At 52.8% G+C, this 18653-nt stretch overlaps 7 protein-coding genes across 7 annotated transcripts; 3 read left to right on the top strand and 4 right to left on the bottom strand.

The window, feature by feature from the left end:
- Positions 1–1194: 1194 nt before the first annotated feature.
- On the top strand, positions 1195–2919 carry MRS44_005924 (uncharacterized protein; the record flags this gene model as incomplete). The annotated part of the gene is made up of 1 exon (XM_046283796.2): positions 1195–2919. The coding sequence occupies one exon, from the start codon at positions 1195–1197 to the stop codon at positions 2917–2919; it is 1725 nt and encodes a 574-aa protein (XP_046140500.2).
- A 273-nt stretch (positions 2920–3192) lies between these two features.
- MRS44_005923 (uncharacterized protein) lies at positions 3193–5968 on the bottom strand (the record flags this gene model as incomplete). Its single annotated transcript, XM_065621577.1, has 4 exons — positions 3193–3399; positions 3447–5539; positions 5691–5859; positions 5906–5968. 4 exons carry the CDS (start codon positions 5966–5968, stop codon positions 3193–3195), a joined length of 2532 nt encoding a protein of 843 aa, XP_065477649.1.
- Positions 5969–6956: 988 nt separating this feature from the next.
- MRS44_005922 (uncharacterized protein) lies at positions 6957–8592 on the bottom strand (the record flags this gene model as incomplete). The annotated part of the gene is made up of 3 exons (XM_065621576.1): positions 6957–7633; positions 7682–8326; positions 8562–8592. The coding sequence occupies 3 exons, from the start codon at positions 8590–8592 to the stop codon at positions 6957–6959; spliced, it is 1353 nt and encodes a 450-aa protein (XP_065477648.1).
- Positions 8593–9885: 1293 nt separating this feature from the next.
- On the bottom strand, positions 9886–10851 carry MRS44_005921 (uncharacterized protein; the record flags this gene model as incomplete). Its single annotated transcript, XM_046273386.1, has 1 exon — positions 9886–10851. The coding sequence occupies one exon, from the start codon at positions 10849–10851 to the stop codon at positions 9886–9888; it is 966 nt and encodes a 321-aa protein (XP_046140503.1).
- Positions 10852–11270: 419 nt separating this feature from the next.
- On the top strand, positions 11271–12419 carry MRS44_005920 (uncharacterized protein; the record flags this gene model as incomplete). The annotated part of the gene is made up of 2 exons (XM_046269707.2): positions 11271–11307; positions 11359–12419. 2 exons carry the CDS (start codon positions 11271–11273, stop codon positions 12417–12419), a joined length of 1098 nt encoding a protein of 365 aa, XP_046140504.1.
- An 84-nt stretch (positions 12420–12503) lies between these two features.
- Positions 12504–12844, bottom strand: MRS44_005919 (uncharacterized protein; the record flags this gene model as incomplete). Its single annotated transcript, XM_065621575.1, has 2 exons — positions 12504–12695; positions 12752–12844. 2 exons carry the CDS (start codon positions 12842–12844, stop codon positions 12504–12506), a joined length of 285 nt encoding a protein of 94 aa, XP_065477647.1.
- A 291-nt stretch (positions 12845–13135) lies between these two features.
- Positions 13136–18332, top strand: MRS44_005918 (uncharacterized protein; the record flags this gene model as incomplete). The annotated part of the gene is made up of 5 exons (XM_046283797.2): positions 13136–13281; positions 13334–13518; positions 13565–14045; positions 14105–14195; positions 14631–18332. 5 exons carry the CDS (start codon positions 13136–13138, stop codon positions 18330–18332), a joined length of 4605 nt encoding a protein of 1534 aa, XP_046140505.2.
- Positions 18333–18653: the final 321 nt, after the last annotated feature.

Below are 18653 nucleotides of genomic sequence, written 5' to 3'. Positions count from 1 at the left end.
AGATATCTCAACGGCGATTTAAGTGGAACGAACGAGAAATGAATTGACTAACCTGCTCATTGTTCCAATCGGATTTCATCTCCAGTATCATGGCACAACAAATGCCAATGCAAGCCTCATTGGCATCCATCTTGCTGTGTTACTTGATGAATGAATCACCACAGCCCCTACTAAATAGACACACACAGGCCAGTCCACTATCATGAAATTGTAACCAAACTGCACCAATAATGAACTGGTTTGTCCTAGATGCCTGGGCCCTGACCGATGAACTTCTTGAGGCGTGATCTAGCAGTCACATCTTGGCTCTCGATGATGACTTCAGTGGAAACTGACTTCTGACATATCCATGCCCCTTGAATACCACAATAGGACAGCAGCCCGCAAGAAACACCAAAGACTCCGTCGTCATTGCCTCGGATGCTCAAAATCCCGCAGGTCCGAGCGAGCAAAGTCTCCCACGACTCCGGAGCCCCCGGTCCATCACGATGAGCCACAACAGACTACATGCCCCTGCTGACAGCTGTCTGAATCGTGCAAGGTCCGATCCCCCATCGGAGCTGACAGTGACGTGCATGCGTAGTCCCGATCTCGTCTCGATGCGGGCGACGAAAAGGGTCAGCAGCACGCTAAGAAATGACAAATCTCTCAGATGGGGACATCATGCGATCTGAAGAATAGACGCCCGGTGGAGGCATACTCCAGATAAAGGGAGGGAAGCTGCCTTGTTCTGGAACCTTGTGGCGAGCAGCTTTTCCTCCGCCTCGACAAAGAAAGACAGCGGATCCCCTCCTTGAGACCGTCATCGACCTTACACCGTAACTTGGGGAAAAGAAAGAGTCCATTATTCCCACGTGGACCCAAGGCTACAAGCCCAGGGGGATCGCTGGCGACGGTTGAGGTTGTTGACGCCATTGTGGACGATTGGTGGCGTCTAGCGATGGCTTCTAGCGTCAGGGGTGGGAAGCCGTTGGGTCCTCCAACGTCAAGCCTCCAACGTCCATGGCCGTTAAAGGCCGGATTTGGTCAAGAGTGAAAAAAAAACGGTGGGTTTCTTGTTCTAGAATGTGTTGTAAACGAGCTTGAAGAGATGGTATAAGTACAAGAGAGAAGACAGAGAGAGTAACCAATTGATTCAACAGCATCTTCACTTTCATTCCTTTTTTTGTGCAGGCTCACATTCATTCATTAAAAATGGCCTGGAACAAGTCATTCATTCTTCTTCTTGCTGCTGCTGCAGTCTCTGGTGTTAGTGGAGGACCTTGTCGTCCCAGATCACCAACCTATGTTCCGACTTACAGTGTGCCGACTTACATTGCACCGACTTATACGATCCCTTCCAGATCAACCACTTCTTCTTCTTATTCATCATCCTCTCAAGATTCATCTTCTGCTTCTACCGTGGTTTCAGACACCACTACAACATCCAAGCCTATGACTTCAACCAGCACTGAGCAGAGCTCAACTTTCACTTCCCAAGAGACCTCAGCCAGCACTGGATCTACCTCTTCTTCTTCTTTCATTTATACTTCCGAGGCTACTCAGCCCACTACTATGAAGACCATCACTTCCAAAACAACCGAGGCTTCAACTGCTACTAGCGAGGCTTCAATCACTACCTATACTGTCACTTCCGAGGCGACTGTGGATACATCCACTTCAGTCACCCAGACCACAAGCTCGGAGACTACCGAGACTTTCACCTTCACTACTCAAACAAGCTCTATCAACATATATACTTCGACACTCGCTACGGATACCACAAGCACCTCTATGGCAGAGACTTTAACACTCACTACTGAAAATACATCTTCCAACACGGAAACATCAGAGTCAACAATTTACACCATCACTTACTCTACTCCTGAGGATACATCGGCTACAACTGTTGATGTTACTTCGTCCAAGACAATTGAGTCGAGCTTCACGGCTGAAACCACCACTGCTACTACGACGGGAACCACTAGTGAGACCTTGAGTACTGCCACAAAGTCTGAGACAACTGAGTTGTCGAGCGGCACGAGTGAAACAACCTCGCCTACAGCCACCGCGGAAACCTCAGTTTCAAGTGAGACCACTAAGGAGACTACGACAGCCACTACAACTACTGGAACCACCGAATCTCCGAGTGCCACCTCCGAAACTCACTCTACTACTGAGACAACTTTCACCTCTGAGCACGCTACTAGCACTACCGCCGAGGGTTCAACGACAGAGATTTCTACTACCTCGGGTGAGACGTCAAGCACGGGTACCTCAACCTCAACTAGTGGAACTGGTACTTCCGCCAGCACAGAGGCGACCTCTACGACAGGGGCCAGTTCTACTAGTTCGTGTGAGACTAGCACTTCTGCTACAACCGAAGACACATCTCCTACGGTGTCAACCACGACCACAGAGGCATCGACCACTTCAACCGAGGCTACTACATCTGCCACAGAGGTCTCCAGTACAACATCCGAGCCCTCAACCACCAGCACATCCACTTCGACTTCCACTGCCGAATCCTCAACCTTGACCTCTTTTACAAGTACCACTTCCTCCACCAGCACCAGAACCTCCACTACTTCTGAAGCTGCCACCACCTCGCCGTCCTGCTACCGCTACACTCTCTACGACAACCCCCCTGAGGGAGCCGACTGCGGTCACGAAGGCCACCGAGACGGCAAAAAGGCCAAGGTTCTCGGCTACGGAGACAGCGACAGCGTCGAGACCTGCGGACAGAGCTGCGCCGAGACGGAAGGGTGCAAGGCGGTCGTGTTCGGATACTGGGACGATGATATCAACAACCCCTTCTGCGAGTTGTTGGATGCTCCTCAGGCTAGGGCGGATAACGATGAGACGTCTTGGTTGTGGTATGATCTCAAGTGCTTCAACCCGGATTGTGTCAGTCCGCCTGGAAATGAGTGCGATTACTAGAGGAGGGGATTGTTCAAGTTGATTTATTACAGGGGTTGGGCATGGCGTTTAGACTTATACCACTTGAATTATTATATTCGGTTTGACAACGACGGGAAACGTTTCTTTAGTCATATCATGTCTTCGATCTTCAGATAGTTTGGGTTCCAGCCCTTTAGCATTACTACTACATAGTTGCGAATATCAAGCCTAGATTTGCGATCCAAAGCCCGACATAGATGTTGTATCGCAAAAAGATTCCTCCATCACTTTTATCTATACATACCCAGAGCGTCAATGGAATTCTCCAATTCGAGGACCGAAATACTCTCCCGGTAACAACGACTTCAACACACACGAACTGGTGCCATCACAGCCCTGGAATGGGACCCTGTTCCCCCACCAGTCAAGGCTGATGTCGTTATACTGCAGAGCAAAGAAGGTGAGGAGAGCTGAGAGGGCAATGCCAACAGAAAAGGCGGCTGCTAGGATGTAGTTGTACTGCCAGAGTTAGCTTGAAAATTTGACCAAGACAGAGGAATACATACCTTGGCCCAAAGCCCGAGATACCGCTTCTTGATGTACATCCAGGAGAACCAGGCGATAGGCACAGCAGGCAAGAGGTAGCCAATATTGTACGGCGCCCAGACATGTCCGCCCTTGAGGAGAACGACTGGGTGTGTGCTCCGAATGATCCTGTTCTTGGGATACTTCTTTCCAAACCACCAGAAAATCACCACCACGAGCACACCTACCGGGAAGCCCACCAGAGTCTCGACGTACTGTCCTCTAGGCCCAAACAACTTTCTGGGTCCGATGGTTCCCCAGAGAACGGCGCTCGTGAAGAAGCTGTTGAGACTAGGACAAGTGAATCGGTACGGCGCATTCGGCGTGCAAATGTTCTCCATGTGCATCTGGTACTGAAGAATACCGACATATACAAAGGTCGAGACAAGAGTCGGGACCATCTGCGCCCAGAACGTGAACCGCGGCGGGAGCTTAAGGTAGTGAGCCATCTTCATGTCGACGCTAAAGTGGATTGCGTGGGTGCAGGTGGTGTAGCCAAACGCCTTGAAGAGACTCAGTGAGAGGGCGTTTCCTTCGACAAAGGAGCCACCAAGGAACTCGGAGAGAACATTCAGGGGCACCTCGATTCCGGTTGTGGCACTTATGATGCCAATAGGCACAATGAATATAAGAGTAAGAATAACACCGAAGGGTACCACAGCTGGAGAGGTATGGGTAGGCCACTGAGTGATGGCAACTATGCCGACGATGAAAGCAAACGCGAGGCAGATCATGAACCACCACTCTGGAACCTCGCGGTAAGATTTCATGAGGCGGTTATGCACGTCGAGCACCTGGTCAGCCTCGACTTCTTGCTTCTTGGACGGACGAAAGCTATTGATCAGATCTCGGAAACCCATAGCGATATGCCGATGGTGATATAGAATGCCGTATGTGATGGCGGCCGCGTAAACTGCAAAAAAGAACAGGTACATGATGTAGTTGCCAGCAGAGAGAAAGGCGGGAGAGTACGCCTCATACTTTTCGGCGTCGAATAGTCCACGGTGGTCGAGGATGAATGAGACATTGTACAGCCCGCCAAAGTGGTCAAAGACGCGGTTCGAGTTGACGGGGAGATAGGCCATGGAGTAGGCATTCCCATAGTACATGCCAACAAGAACGCAGAAGCTCAGCAAGGCTCCGACAAGGACGTTCATGGTTGTGTGGATAGGAATAACGAGGGGGTTGACCATGGTAGTGGCCACGTTCCAGTCCAACGTCGAGAACGGATTCAATCCGAGTCCTGTGTATCCGCCCGTGATGATGGCCAGGTCGCGGTTGTTGGGAGCAATCCACGTCATCCAGCTGAACCAGGTCAAGCCGGCAAAGACGTAGTTGGGAAGCCAGAAGTAGCAAAACATGGCGGCGGAGGCGATGCTGAAGAACTTGAGGCGAGACATGTGCCATATGCGCTTGAAAGGTCCTAGAACGGGGGCATTGGTCTCGCCGTGGAAGGCAGTGTTCAAGGCGACGATGGCGAGACTTGATGGCCATACACAGTAGGATGGGTAGACCAGGAAGCGTCTGCAGAGGCCGGCGAGACCATAACCGATAAAGTTGGCAGACAAACCAAGAAGGATCTGATATCCAATGCTGTTGGCCCAGGGCTGGTTGAAGAAGAAGGGGAGATACTGTATCCAGGCGATGTAATTCGTGTACGGCGCCCCAACAGAAATACTCGCCATGATGGTTATCAGCATATGCTCCTTTCTATTAAAAGGCCCAGGATTAAGACTATGCCTCACGCCAAAGGCAGTAAAGCCAACATCAGGCAGCGTCTTTTCCAGAAACTTTCCAAACGGGTAAGCAAGTAGTTGCGGCACCATGGCGGACACGCCAATAGGCGGCTGGCGCATCTCGAAGAAGCCATTCACGAAAGCGATGGCGGCTGAGAAGATGAGGCCCATGAACCAGGCGCGGATGGTGGAGCATGGCATGGACGGGTCGTCGCGGTTGTTGACAACGGCGCGGACTTCGGAGTAGGGAGAGTTGTTTGTGATGAGGGCTGCCTGGATCTTTATTTCCTGGATTGTTTTTTGGTGTTTGTCTGGGTTGTTGAAGATGTCTTCATTGCCTGCTAGGTATGAGTATAGGTTTATGAATGAGAAGGGATCAACGTGCCTATGAAGGCTTCAATCATTTCAATGACGGCCAGTGGAAAGTTTGGATCTCGGCCGTAAATTTTATAAACTTGATTCATCATCTAAGTTGTGAGCACAATTAACCAACCAAAAGAGAATGAGATGGTCTCACTTTGCGGACGTCTTGGAGAGATAACGTGGCCGCTACCTCTTTGGCTTCGAGGAGGTCATCCTCGGTGACGTTGAGGTCTCTCTCTAACACATCCTCAACGTCGCTAGACGTGTGAGAGCCAGACATCAAACCCTCTCGAGTCTGTGATCGTTAGAGGTTGATAAGACGATTGGTATGAGACACTGACCTCTTCTCTGAATTCCACGCCCCCAGAGACGGGAGACTCTGCCTTTCGCAACTCTTTCGCCATTGCGAGGACCGATGTGTAGATACAGGAAACGACAGAAACACAAAAGACAGAGTTATCCTTTTAACTTCCGCGACCGTCAGGGATATATGTCGATCACAGTATCCGCGAAATCTCTCGTCATCCAACAAACGTGAGCTCCCATAGGGCTTGGGAAGAGAATAAGTTTAGAACAAAATCCGAAAGCACATGCAAAGAGGAAGTGACGTTTCAAGAGTTGACCCAACCAGAGAAACAAGAGCATGGACGATCCCTCTTGGCCATGGATCGAGCTGAAAAGATGACCGCATCTGCTGTGCCACTAATGACACCAGCACAGCCCATCCCTACTGCATATCTCCAAAGCATCATGATGAAACGCGCATATCTCTAAGGACCAGCCCTACGCGGCACAGACCAGGACGGTCCTCGACAGCACATTGAGGCGGTTCCACATGGAGCACGAATGCCTTGATTCAAAACTGGCTAACATGTGGGGATCTACAACAACTTGAATGACGGCATGAGCCAATAGCAATCGCTCGGAGACTTCAACTCGCCTAACTTGCCCAGTTTGGTCGAGTATCAAAGTCTCTTCCCAGAGAGAACCTTGCGGCGATTAAGAATCTGACAAGGGTAAACCGTCAGCTTAGTGCAAGTAAACGTCCAATTAACGGGCTCTATTAAACACAGCCTTGAACAAATTCGTCTTGGCACGATAGTAGCGTTTAATTGGTGCGAGAGCGATGCCGCAGTCGGCCGTAACCTGACTTACGACCGCCGACGCCAAGCCCCCCCAACGCTCTGATGTTCGGTCAAACTCCCAACATCACACCATTCTCACTCAGATATCACAAAATTTGGGGAGCCAAGAAGTATCTTCAGAACTTGATATTGATCGAACTAGAAACTGATTGTTACTGGGATGTGAACCGAATAATAGTACCCATTAAAACATAGCAAAACAACGGTCCCAGTATCATTGGCAAAGGAGAGAAATTCCACTTTTCAACTATTGCGCACCAGACGCAAGCGCGAGCGACTTCCAGTGGTCACGCTCTGCTTCCAGCCTCGCAATCTTGGCCTCAAGATCCTCCAGTCGCTGAGCCTTGCGCTCACGCGACTTTCGCGCCGCCAGGGTGTTGCGGGCACGCTTCATGGCAATGACATCGTTGGGATCATCCACAACAATGGGAGGAAGGGGCTTGTCACGCTTGCGAGCGTTCACTCCCGCCACCGAAGAGTGGCGAGTCGAGGGAGAAGTACCCGACTTCCGGCGGTCGGAAGACGAGGAACGACCAACCGACTCCAGATCATCCGACTTGGTCGCTGGTGAGTTTTCCACACTGGCCTTCTCAAGAGCAGACACATCTTGAGGGAACAGAGGGTACCAGGGATCACCAGAGGTGTCAAAGTCGGCGTTGCCAAAGTTGGGAGACACATCATATCCGTCGGTGAAGTCAGGAGACTCGTTGTGGATGGACGGCGAAGTCAGCGCCGTGAGAGCCGACGAGTTAGGTGCGGACATGAATGGCTCCTGGAAGAGCAGATCGTGGGGCGACACAGTCGCCAGGTTGGAGATGGAGCTGGAAGCACTGCCGCCCAGGTCAAAGACGCTAGGAACGGCAGGCGAGGAGAAGGCCGTGTTGGCCCCGCCCTCGAAGGCAGTGAACTCTTCGAGTTCGACGTCTAAAGATGGTGAGCTAGGGCAATCAGAGAGACATCTGGGTGACAAACCTGCGGCGTTCATCATCTTGGCGGTTTGTTGGATACTTCCGGTACTCTGGGAAAAAAGAGGAACAGGAGGCCTGGCAGATGTGTTCTGCTGTAGCAAGGTGGTGGATGACGAAGGGGCCGAAGAAGCGTAAAACTGATTCGCGGGGCGGTTGACAGGAGACGAGGTGTTACCGATAGCCTTGAGCAACTGGGCTACTCGTTGATTCTGGACAGCGGAGGAAGCGGGCTGTTGACGACGTTTGTGCAGATAAGACGAGTGACGACGCTGGTTTGACAGCGATGTGGTTGACCGATTAGGGGGCTGATCGAACAAGACAAAGTCCTGATGCTGTGTTTCGGGACTCTGGAACTGGTGCGCGGATAGTGCCGGCAGGCTGGGTTGCGTGGAGGGAAGCCATGATGACTGGGAATCCGTGGTTGAGACTAAAAAGTCTTGGCCTGAAATGTTGGCGGTGTTGAGGGAACTGGAGCTGATGCTATTCAAAGCGGTGCTGAAGTTCAGATCGACCAAAAGGTGAGCTGAACGGGGTGGTTGAGTGGGGATGGATGCGTTTAAGTCCGGGGACGGAATCTTGACGGTTGGACTGGGGACACTGGGGGAAAGGGGTTGTTTAGAACATCTTGACGACCGCCTGAGGCGCTGAGCTGTACTTGGATATGTGTGTGTAGAAATTTTTGGGGGTGGAGAGAAGAGGAAAAGAGAGGGAAAAAGTTGAGGACTGGAAAACGGGGAGAATTTGTATTTCTCAGGCAGCAACGCAAAGCGAGGAAAGGAATTGTGCGCCGCCAGAGAGGGTACTTGCAGCACAGGAACGGAGCCAGACCGGACACAGGCAAATAGAGTGCGTTTCCTCCAGCCGAGGATTCGCCGTCCAGGTACCGCCGCGGAGGGCGCCCTTTCGGAGAGACATGGGGCCGGGCAATGACTCACACTTTTTTGGGGCTTAGCCAAAAGAGGACTGGCCGGTCTCGCCGGTGCAACCAAGCCCTGAGACGGCCCCCAACAGGACAAGCAAAGCCTCCACCGGCAAAACACTGAAGGCCAGCCTGTGGTTCAAAGGGCGCACACACCACAACACGACGCACAGGCGCGCCCTCCTGCGTGGGCTTTTTTCGAGGCTGTCAAGACAGCGCCCTGCTTGATGCTGCTGCTTCGCCTGTAAAAGGGTTAGCGAGCACAGGTGAGGGCCGTAAGCAACTCGGACGGACCCTGCGCCCTCAGCGCCAATTGGCCGAAACTATCTCCCCAGTCTTTCGTCCTGATTGGGGATCACCGTTTGGAGCAGACGAGCCAATGCCGTGCTTACCAATTGCCCTCGGACTCCCATCACATCGTCGATAGCCAGTCTCATTTCCCGGATTGCTGCGGCTGACGAGGACGCTGATGAAGGAGACGCGAGTCCTGCTCCCACCAAGGAGTGCCTCTTTTGGGACATCGGTCTGCCTGGCAGTCTGCCTCCGGCCCGTCCATCCAACCCCCCGGTAGCCATCGGTCAATACGGTGGAGGCGTCTGCGATTCCTAAATGCCCACAGTAGACGGGTCGAAAATCCCATTATTTTTCGACTCTGGCGCACTGTGCCTGGAAAACGCTCCCCCTTCCCATGTAAGCCACCACAAGGGCGGCCGACAAGCCTTGCATCTCGCAGGGAGGCAGCCTGGAACGAAACTTGAGCCAACGAATACTCCGTACATGGGCCATGAGCGCGGCATCGGCCTTTTCGCAGTTGATGCCTTTTCTGGCTGAATTTACCGAATTTATGGCTTCATGATTCTCTTCAATGCCTGTCGAGATGAAGCAAAAAAAGTCCATCAGCACAGTTTTCCGAGCCACTCCGAAACGAGTCGTGATGGAGCAACTACCTCGCACTAACTGAGACGGTTCCCCAGAGCCAAAAGAAAGATGGTGTGGGTTGCGATAACGTCCCGCTGCTTGCCGGAAAAGAGAGTCTTGCGGCTAGGAATGCAGCAGGCCGAGCGTGCCGTTGTTGCAACGCACTTGAATGTGTACAGATTATCATTATGGTACATCCTGTCTTTGTACAGGCACTTCCGCCTCGCGTTAATTCGTATGCGCGAAGACGCAGCCAGATGGAGCTTCGCTGGCTCGGAGCCTCGGAGCCGCCAAACTGGGTTATCGCTTCGTCTAACCCAACGCCAACTTCCAGCAGGACGTCTTTATTCCGTTGGACGGAATTCTGCTTCTCATGCTCCCAGCTTGTCCAGGAACGAATCAGCCTGCTTCTTGGCTCTCCGCGCCGCCATGTCCTCCCTACGCTTCTCAATCTCCCTTCTCCTGGCCTCTTTCTGATCCTCGCGGGCCCGGCGTTGCTCCTCCGTCTTGCGCCGTTCTTCCGCGAGCCCCTCCATCTCGGCCGTCCGTGTCTCCTCGTCCTTGCTGAACTTGTAGAATCCCGTGCCCTTTGTCCGAATCTCCCAGTCGGCGTCGTAGTGCTGGTCCGGCGGTGGTGTCGCGCTGCGGTCCCTCTTCCGCGCCAGCTCTTCCATCTTCTCTGGATCTTCTGGGTCGAAGGCCATCGACTGCACAGCGTCGCCGTAGATGAGGTTGCTTGGTGCGCTAGGACGTGCCGACATGCGCTCTAGCTCTTCAGCTCCCAGTAGACCTCGTCGTGCTCTTCGTTCCAGCCTGTCCCTTTCTGCCTTGGTGACTTGCCGCACGCGACCAAATTCATCCTCATACTCGACCATCTCGCTGCTGTCGTCAGCATCGTCGTCGCTGCTTGTTGCGTAATCCTCTTTTCGTTCTTCCTCTCCCTCGGCCCATTTTCGATCAAAGTCCACCAGCGGAGCAGCCTCGTTTTCCTTGGGGACGTAATCGCCACGCTTCATGGCCGCGTAGAGCCGTGCCTTTTCCTCCATCCTTCGCCTAGCCCTTGCCAGCTCCTTCGTCTCCTCCTCGGTCCCTGCCACCTCTTTCAGCTGTAGCTTCTTTGACCCATCTGACTCCTTGCTCCGTTTCGGTTTGTTGCCCTTGAAGATGTCTTCTTTGCGTTCCTTGGAGGGGCGTGACCGGCCTGACGATGTTGGGCCTGACGCGTTTGACATCAACGATGTCAGTTGAGCCGTGAAATCAAGCGAACTGGACAACGTCGCATCTCGCTTCTGCTTCTTGGGCGCCCTTTGGCCATAAAGATTTGGGTCTTGCGGCATGATGCGTGCTGGGTAACGGTAGGTTTGTGAGTGGTCCTTATGTACTGTAGTTTGCGAGTCGATCGTGGTGAAGGGAAGTTTATGTCATGGAACGGTTACGGAGAGAGCTCAGCCTGAGGCAATCAGAGTACAAACAGCAACACCAGCTCGGCATGGAAAAGCCCGAAGACACCAATTTGTCAACTCTATCAAAACACCAACACTTCGGTCTATCTCAAATATTTCCAAAATGTTGCATGTCGTCGCACGTGGTGGGCGAGCTCTATTGCTTGCCCAATTGGTCGTCCATTCTCCGGTCGCGTAGGGTAACCCACCGCGGGGTTGGCCTGTCGTGCTCAAATGGCTTTCCTGATGCCCCGCCATCGGACCCCGAGTTTGTTCTTCACAAGCTTCTCGACAGTTAAAGCACAGTAACAGTCATGGCCGCCCCTAAGCAAGTTTACATTGCCATCATTGGTAATTCAATCTTTCCCTATATGCACAACCATTAAAGCTAATCAACAACAGGCGCCGGTGGTGTCGGCAAGGTCTTCATTGACCAGCTCCAGACCCTCGCTGCTCGGAGGCCTTCCCCGAAGCTGAGTCTCTCCTACATTGCCACGAGCCGCAAGGCCCTCTACAACGACGACTACTCTGCCATCAACCTCGAAAATGTCGTCGATACCCTCGGAGCCTCCTCCAAGGCCCCCCTCGCTCTTCCCCAGGTCGTCGAGTACCTTTCCAAGGCCCCCGCCAAGACCGTTCTCGTCGACAACACCAGCTCCCAGGACGTTGCCGAGCTGTACCCCCTCGCCCTGAGCCAAGGCATCAGCATCGTCACCCCCAACAAGAAGGCTTTCTCTGGCTCCTATAAGCTGTGGCAGGATATCTTCTCGGCCGCTGAGGCTTCTGGAGCTCGTGTCTACCATGAGTCATCTGTTGGTGCTGGCCTTCCCGTCATTTCCACCCTGAAGGATCTGGTTGAGACTGGTGACAAGGTTACCAAGATTGAGGGTGTCTTCAGCGGCACCATGTCTTTCCTCTTCAACTCCTTTGCTCCCACCGAGGGCCAGGGCGGCAAGTGGTCGGACGAGGTCAAGAACGCCAAGTCTCTTGGCTACACTGAGCCTGACCCCCGAGACGATCTCAACGGTCTCGACGTTGCTCGCAAGCTGACTATCCTGGCCCGCCTGGCTGGTCTCCCTGTCGAGTCTCCCACCTCCTTCCCCGTGCAGAGCCTCATCCCCAAGGAGCTCGAGTCCTGCACCAGCGGTGACGAGTTCCTCGAGAAGCTCCCTGCCTTTGACCAGCAGATGGAGGAGACCAAGGCTGCTGCCGAGAAGGCCGGCAAGGTTGTCCGATTCGTTGGAAGCATCGACACTGCTTCTCAGCAGGTCAAGGTTGGACTTGAGCAGTTTGACCGCTCTCACCCCATCGCCGCTCTCAAGGGCAGCGACAACATCATCAGCTTCTACACTGAGAGGTACGGAAGCAACCCTCTGATTGTCCAGGGTGCCGGTGCTGGTGGTGCTGTGACTGCCATGGGTGTGACTGCCGACCTGATCAAGGTTCTGTCGCAGATTGCTTAAAATCGAAAGTGCTAGCAAAATAAAAGCGTGCCCAAGAATATAAGTCTATTATCGTATTCTGATCGATCGAGGGAGGGTTCGTGACTAGCAGCGTAGTGTAGCCTTGTCTATGCCTGTCGCTATTGCCGTAGTATTTGTGTTGGGAGCGACAGCGGTGGGCTTTGAATCGCGAGGCGAAGCGGGGGAGCTGTTGCTGGCGGTTCTCCATGCCCAAACGACGAGGTCGAAAATGATGAAGAGAACGATAGGGACGAACAAGACCAAACCAACCCCGAACTATCCGCGCGTCAGTCTCCCATCAAGGGGGATGGGCCGAGCTGAGCTGCACTTACACAGACAAGGGAGATCCAGTGGACAACCGAGGAGTACTCAGTCAGCAGAGAACCGAATAGATTCCATGGCGCGTCAGGAGAAGACTCAGACATTGTGGTATACGGCACAAACAGCTTGGAAGCAAAAAAGCTCATGACTATGAAGGGGGTGATGTGGTTGTAGGTGGTAGAATCATGGGTTCCGAGGCCACCCAGAGGAGGCCGCAGCTCATCTCCAGCTGACAGGGTACACCTCCCTCCAATTAATTCGCATGTGAGGTGGGCAGATTCTGCCTCACCGCCTTCCCGACTGGGCAGCCCGCCAAGCACGCCCTCACATTTGGATCTGCCTCTGAATTTATCTCCAAATTGCAGGGTATCAAATATCGACATCACAACCAAAACATGGCGACAGAGCTTCCAAATAAACAAAAAGGCCGCGAGCTGAGTCGCGCAGCAAGGACCAAGGATGGGGTCACTCAGTTGCCGCGCAAAAAGTTTTACCGCCAGCGGGCGCATGCGAATCCCTTCTCCGACCACATGCTAGAGTAGTATGTACTTGATCTCATGGATGTTAAGCGAAATGTTCTGACATGTGAATAGCCCTACATCCCCAGATGACATGGATTGGTCGGTTTATTTTCCTCATTATGTTCAAGATGAGACCCCAGAAGATGCCACCAAGCCTCGTCGTCTCCGTAAAGATGTAGAGATTGTCGATATTGGCTGTGGATTTGGTGGTCTCTTGGTTGCTTTGGCACCAAAGTTGCCAGACACACTGGTTCTCGGTAAGTGAGAAAGGTATGGTCTGTGAATCCAGACTAACAAGCTTAGGTCTGGAGATTCGTACACAGGTTGCAGAGTATGTCCAAGAGCGGATAAAGGCACTGCGGTCACAAAACTCGGACAACATGTACCAAAACGTGGGATGTATCCGGGCGAACACGATGAAGTTTCTCCCAAACTTCTTCAAGAAGAGCCAATTGTCCAAAATCTTCATCTGCTTCCCGGATCCTCACTTCAAGGCCAGAAAACACAAGGCGAGAATTGTGTCGACAACACTCAACTCGGAATACGCCTATGCTCTCCGACCTGGAGGCATCGTGTACACCATTACAGACGTCGAGGACTTGCATATGTGGATGGTCCAGCATCTCGATGCTCATCCTGCTTTCGAGAGGATCCCGAAGGAGGAAGAGGAGGCGGATGAGTGTGTGCAGGTCATGTTGACCGAGACGGAAGAGGGTAAGAAAGTGGCCAGGAATAAGGGACAAAAGTTTGTGGCCCTGTTCCGGAGGCTTGAGGATCCTCCGTGGTAGTTAGGAGTCAAGTTGTAAAACTGAAGATGGGTTTATGAAACTGATATAACCGTAGTTCTATGTTTGTCGGATTCTGTGATGAGTGTCATTGGCTTGCAGTACTAAATGCGAGCTACGGGTATTGGATGCAATGCCAACCTCCAGAGGTAGGCCGAGAGGTGGCAGTGAATGCTTTCTCATGGAAAAATGATTGAGGAATAACACTCAGGAGAACTATTCAACGGCCTAGAATTATACCCTATTATATCTCATGTATCACTTTGAGAATCTAATAAGTGTCATGTTAAGGTCCAGCGTGGGGGTTCGACCATGTACTTCTCTCAGCTGTCCTGCTGCGAGAGCTTCTTGAGTCAGGATACAAGGAGCCACAACCAGGCTATGCCTCATAAAAATGAGGCTCCTCCAAAACAATGCATCATGTCGTCGAGCAGTTTCATCTAATATAGTTCCGTACCTGCAGTTGCAGTGGCTTCTGTAGGCTCTGTCATGGGTTTCCATGTCCCGCAGGCGTACCGACAGGGGTGGATGCATCAAATTACAGCATCCACCGTAATCGATAATGGAACCTAACCGGCTGATAGCACCACCCGCCCATTTGGAGCCACGACGACACTCCATCTCCAGACAAGAATGTCTTGTTTGAGGTCAACATCCTGGCGATGGCCCTCAAGCGCAGAGATGCTGCCCTCGCAGGACTTGCAGCCTTCATAGCCTGGGGCGTCGTCGCGAGCTGGCTCCCCGTCCTCCGCTGGGCGGGCCAAGCCTTTGTAGCTGGCTCCTTCGTCACCCTCGTCGTCCTCTTGGCTGCTCTTGTCCTCGTCTCGAGACGACCCAGCGACCGCATTTCACGACCGCACGCCGCCGCCTTTCTGGGACCCAAAGCATGGCGATCCGAGGTGCAGGCGCTGCGCCAGCGACAATCGTATACCCCGACCCCCATAGCTCCCGAGTCACCCCGCGTCTCCGAGGCCGTCGATGTCCTACTTGGCATGATAGGCCGCGACTTTGTGAGCAGCTGGTATTCCAACATTAGCCGCAATCCTACCTTCTCGAACCAAGTCGACAAAGCTATACGCCAGGCGCTGCTGAGTCTATGCGATTCCCTTCGTGACAAGGACCTGGCCGAGATCGTCACCAGCCGCCTTGTCCCCATCCTCACCGCCCACTTTCGAGACTTTTACGAGGCGGAGAAATCAGTGCGTGGGAAGAAGCTCAACCGATCTGTCACCGAATCCGAAGAACTCGACTTGGCTATTGCATCCAAATTCCGAGATGGCCGCTTACACCCCGCTGCGTCGTTGTCGTTCCCCGACACCAAGATGGTCCAGCAGGACTACCTTCGGACTCTCGTCTCAAAGGTTGTACCTCAGATCCTCCCTGAGACCATGCTGTCCAGTCGAGCCGTTTCCATAATTATCCGCGAGATTGTCAGCTGTGCTGTCCTATTCCCAGTTGTCCAACTGCTGTCCGAGCCAGACACCTGGAATCAACTTATGGAGAACCTTGGTCGTTCAATGCTTCAGGATAGATCGACGGTACGCAAGCTTCGAGCAGCCTTGGACCAGCACGCCTCCCCTACACCAAAGTCCAGCAAGCTAGCTTCTATGCCTCGAGTTGCTCCGGGAGACAGTGAGCGCAAGTTCGAAAAGTTCATTCGCGCCATCCGCAAGGTCAATAACCTGTCAGATGCCCGTCGTTTCCGCAGCGAAGTTGCCAGCCAGCTCAAGCGGGATTCCCTCCAGGAAAATCAAGATCCGGTTTACCTTCGACGATTGGAGATGGGGAAGCGTCTTCTTGACCAGAGAGTCAACCACCTCGCAGCTGGCGGAGACCGTCATGCCCCTGCCTCTGCTCCAGTACCAACGACTTCTTCACATTCGAGACTGGAAAACGCATCCCTGGTTGAGCTCTTGCGGGACTCTGCAGGGCTTTCCTACTTCATGGAATATATGGACCGCCAGCATTTCATGCCTCTGGTGCAATTCTGGCTCGTGGTGGACGGCTTCAGGAACCCTCTGGAGGATGATGGCCAAGATGACGAGCATGTGCCGTCAACGCTACCCATGTGGACAGACTCGGACCGTCAAGATCTTCAGCAGATTGAACAGGCATATCTATCAAAGGCCGAGTTGAAGGTCCCGGATTCTTCGAAAAAGGAGGTGAGAGAGTTTATCAAAGCAGGAAAGTCAGCCACACCGGCTCAATATTACAAAGCCCGTCGGGCCATTCTAAGGGCACAGAGTGCCGTTCTCGAAGAGATGCAGTCACGCTTCTTCCAGAGTTTCAAGAAATCCGACCTATTCTACAAATGTATTGCAGCCCAAGAAGCAGCCAGTGCCAATTCAGTTCGGCCAGTCCATCAGCCAGACCCTCAGTCATCTACGAATACTCGATCCAGCAAGACCTTACCAGCCAAACCGAGGCCGGTGTCACGCCTCGCCCCTCCGCTATCCAGTTCAGGAAAGCGTACAGGCTCTGCGTCAGACCTGAGAGCGCTGACCACTAACGGCAATGGGTCAGATCCTCTGACGAAAGCTAGACGCTCTCTTGATGAGAGTTCTATGAACCCCTTATTTGACGACGATGACATCGACAACGATGGATTGGTGGATTCTGTACAAAGCCTGGACCAGGATACGAACAGTCAACAATTACCAGACACGCAGGTTGTTCAGGCCGTGGAGCAGGCTCTCACCAATATCATGGAAGATAACCGGCCTCAGACTGCCGAGGACCTCCGTGCGTCTCTTTTTGGCGGTGGTGGAAGTGTTCTCGGAGGCAGTATTGACGACAATGCCTCGAGCCTTTTCTCGGGAAATGATAACGACTCCCACCGTGGCTCCATGGATATCGGGGTTAAACCCACTGTCTCGAACAAGGAGGGCGAGAAGCCAAGTTTATCATCTCTTGGCCTTGTTAGTGCTGCTTCAAGAATTGGCGTTTTTGTGGACGATGACCTATTTGGCGATGAAGACAAGGTTCCTGACGACGGGGATGCTGATGATGGCCCACCGCCTGATGATGAGGATGAAGTCCATGAAGCAGCCCCGGGAGATCTTGGATTGGCAGAAGCCATCACGGCACTTTCCAACGATATTGATCGTTTGGTTGCTCAGGAGGCGGTTGTGGAATCGCTGACGCGAAAAGCAGAGTTGACCAACAACACTGCTGAGCTGCGCATTCTAAGAAAGTCCAAGGCTAGTCTCCAGAGGGAGATTCGACGAAAGGAGCTTCAGCGGCAGCAATACGTGGTTCAGGAGAGTGATAATAGTCTCTATGGCCGTTCAACGATCAAGATCAAGTCCATCCAGGTGGGCAAGGAGGAGGACGGCAGAGAATTTGCTCTGTATGTCATCGAGGTTCAAAGAAATGCTGGAGAGCAGATGCCCGCAGCATCATGGGTGATTTCGCGGCGATACAGCGAGTTCCACGAACTTCACCAAAAGCTACGGTCCCGATATCCGTCGGTGCGAGATCTCGACTTTCCGCGGCGGCGCATGGTGATGAAGTTTCAGAGCGAGTTCCTACGAAAACGGCGGGCTGCCTTGGAGAAGTACATGCGAGAGCTGCTTCTCCTGCCAGAGGTCTGCCGGAGTCGAGATCTCAGGGCTTTTCTCTCGCAGAGTGTAATTGCGCAAGGACAGGACATCCTAGACCGTGAGGATAAAAAGGATATGATGACGCGCCTATACGACTCAGTGGCGGACGGGATGGACGACATTCTGGGAAACATCCCTGTCTTGGATCAGATCTCAGTTGCTGGCCAGAATCTGATTGCTGCAGCTACGAACCAGCTCAATACTGTGCCGCTCAACGTCAACGAAGATACATTCCCAGCTGCCGAGGCCGAGGCCGAGCTGAACGCCTTTGAGAATAAAGAGCTCGAGCCGTTCATCAAACCAATCTGCGACATTTTCCTCGAAGTCTTTGAGCTCAACAAGGGGAACAATTGGCTCCGCGGTAGAGCTGTAGTGGTCGTTCTTCAACAACTCCTAGGCGGCACGATTGAGAGAAAGGTGCGAGACAATGTCAAGATGCTCGTGCAAGAAGACTCTCTGTTGCGCTACATTGGCCTAGTACAGGACAGTCTCTGGCCTGGGGGTCAGCTGCAGCGAGACCGCAAGCCGCGCACGGCGATTGAGAAGAAAAAGACACGCACTGAAGCGAGTCTCATGCTGGCCACGCTGGTACCAGATCTTGCCGGAAGCGTTGTAGGAAGAGTCAACGCGCAGGCGGCAAGTCGGCGCATCTTTGCGACATTGAACAATTCGAGGTTAAAGTAGGTTTGCACATCACTTCTGTTTATGGGCTAGCTAACGGACACAGCGCACACCTGGTATTTACAATGATTGATGAAATTGTTTCAGTCATCTTTGAAGAGCTCTGAAGCATAACAAGGGCTTCTCACCCATAAGGCATCCATGGACATGATACGAGACACACGGCGAAGGCGTTGGGCGTCATTGACAGGGGATTGAGTTGGGCTGGACCAGGCTGTGGTGATTGACGACATGATTTGGCGGTTCAAAACACGACTCCAAGGCCCTGGATGGCTGCCTACGAAGGAAGGTAGAGAGAGCTCTGTTTATCAGGTCTGATCCATT

The sequence above is a fragment of the Fusarium solani genome (genome assembly GCF_023522795.1).
Source record: "Fusarium solani strain SB1 chromosome Unknown bctg00000003_1, whole genome shotgun sequence".
In the NCBI taxonomy this organism is placed as follows: Eukaryota; Fungi; Ascomycota; class Sordariomycetes; order Hypocreales; family Nectriaceae; genus Fusarium; species Fusarium solani.
Note: the sequence above shows the minus strand (reverse complement) of the source record. Positions and strands in the feature narration are given on the sequence as shown.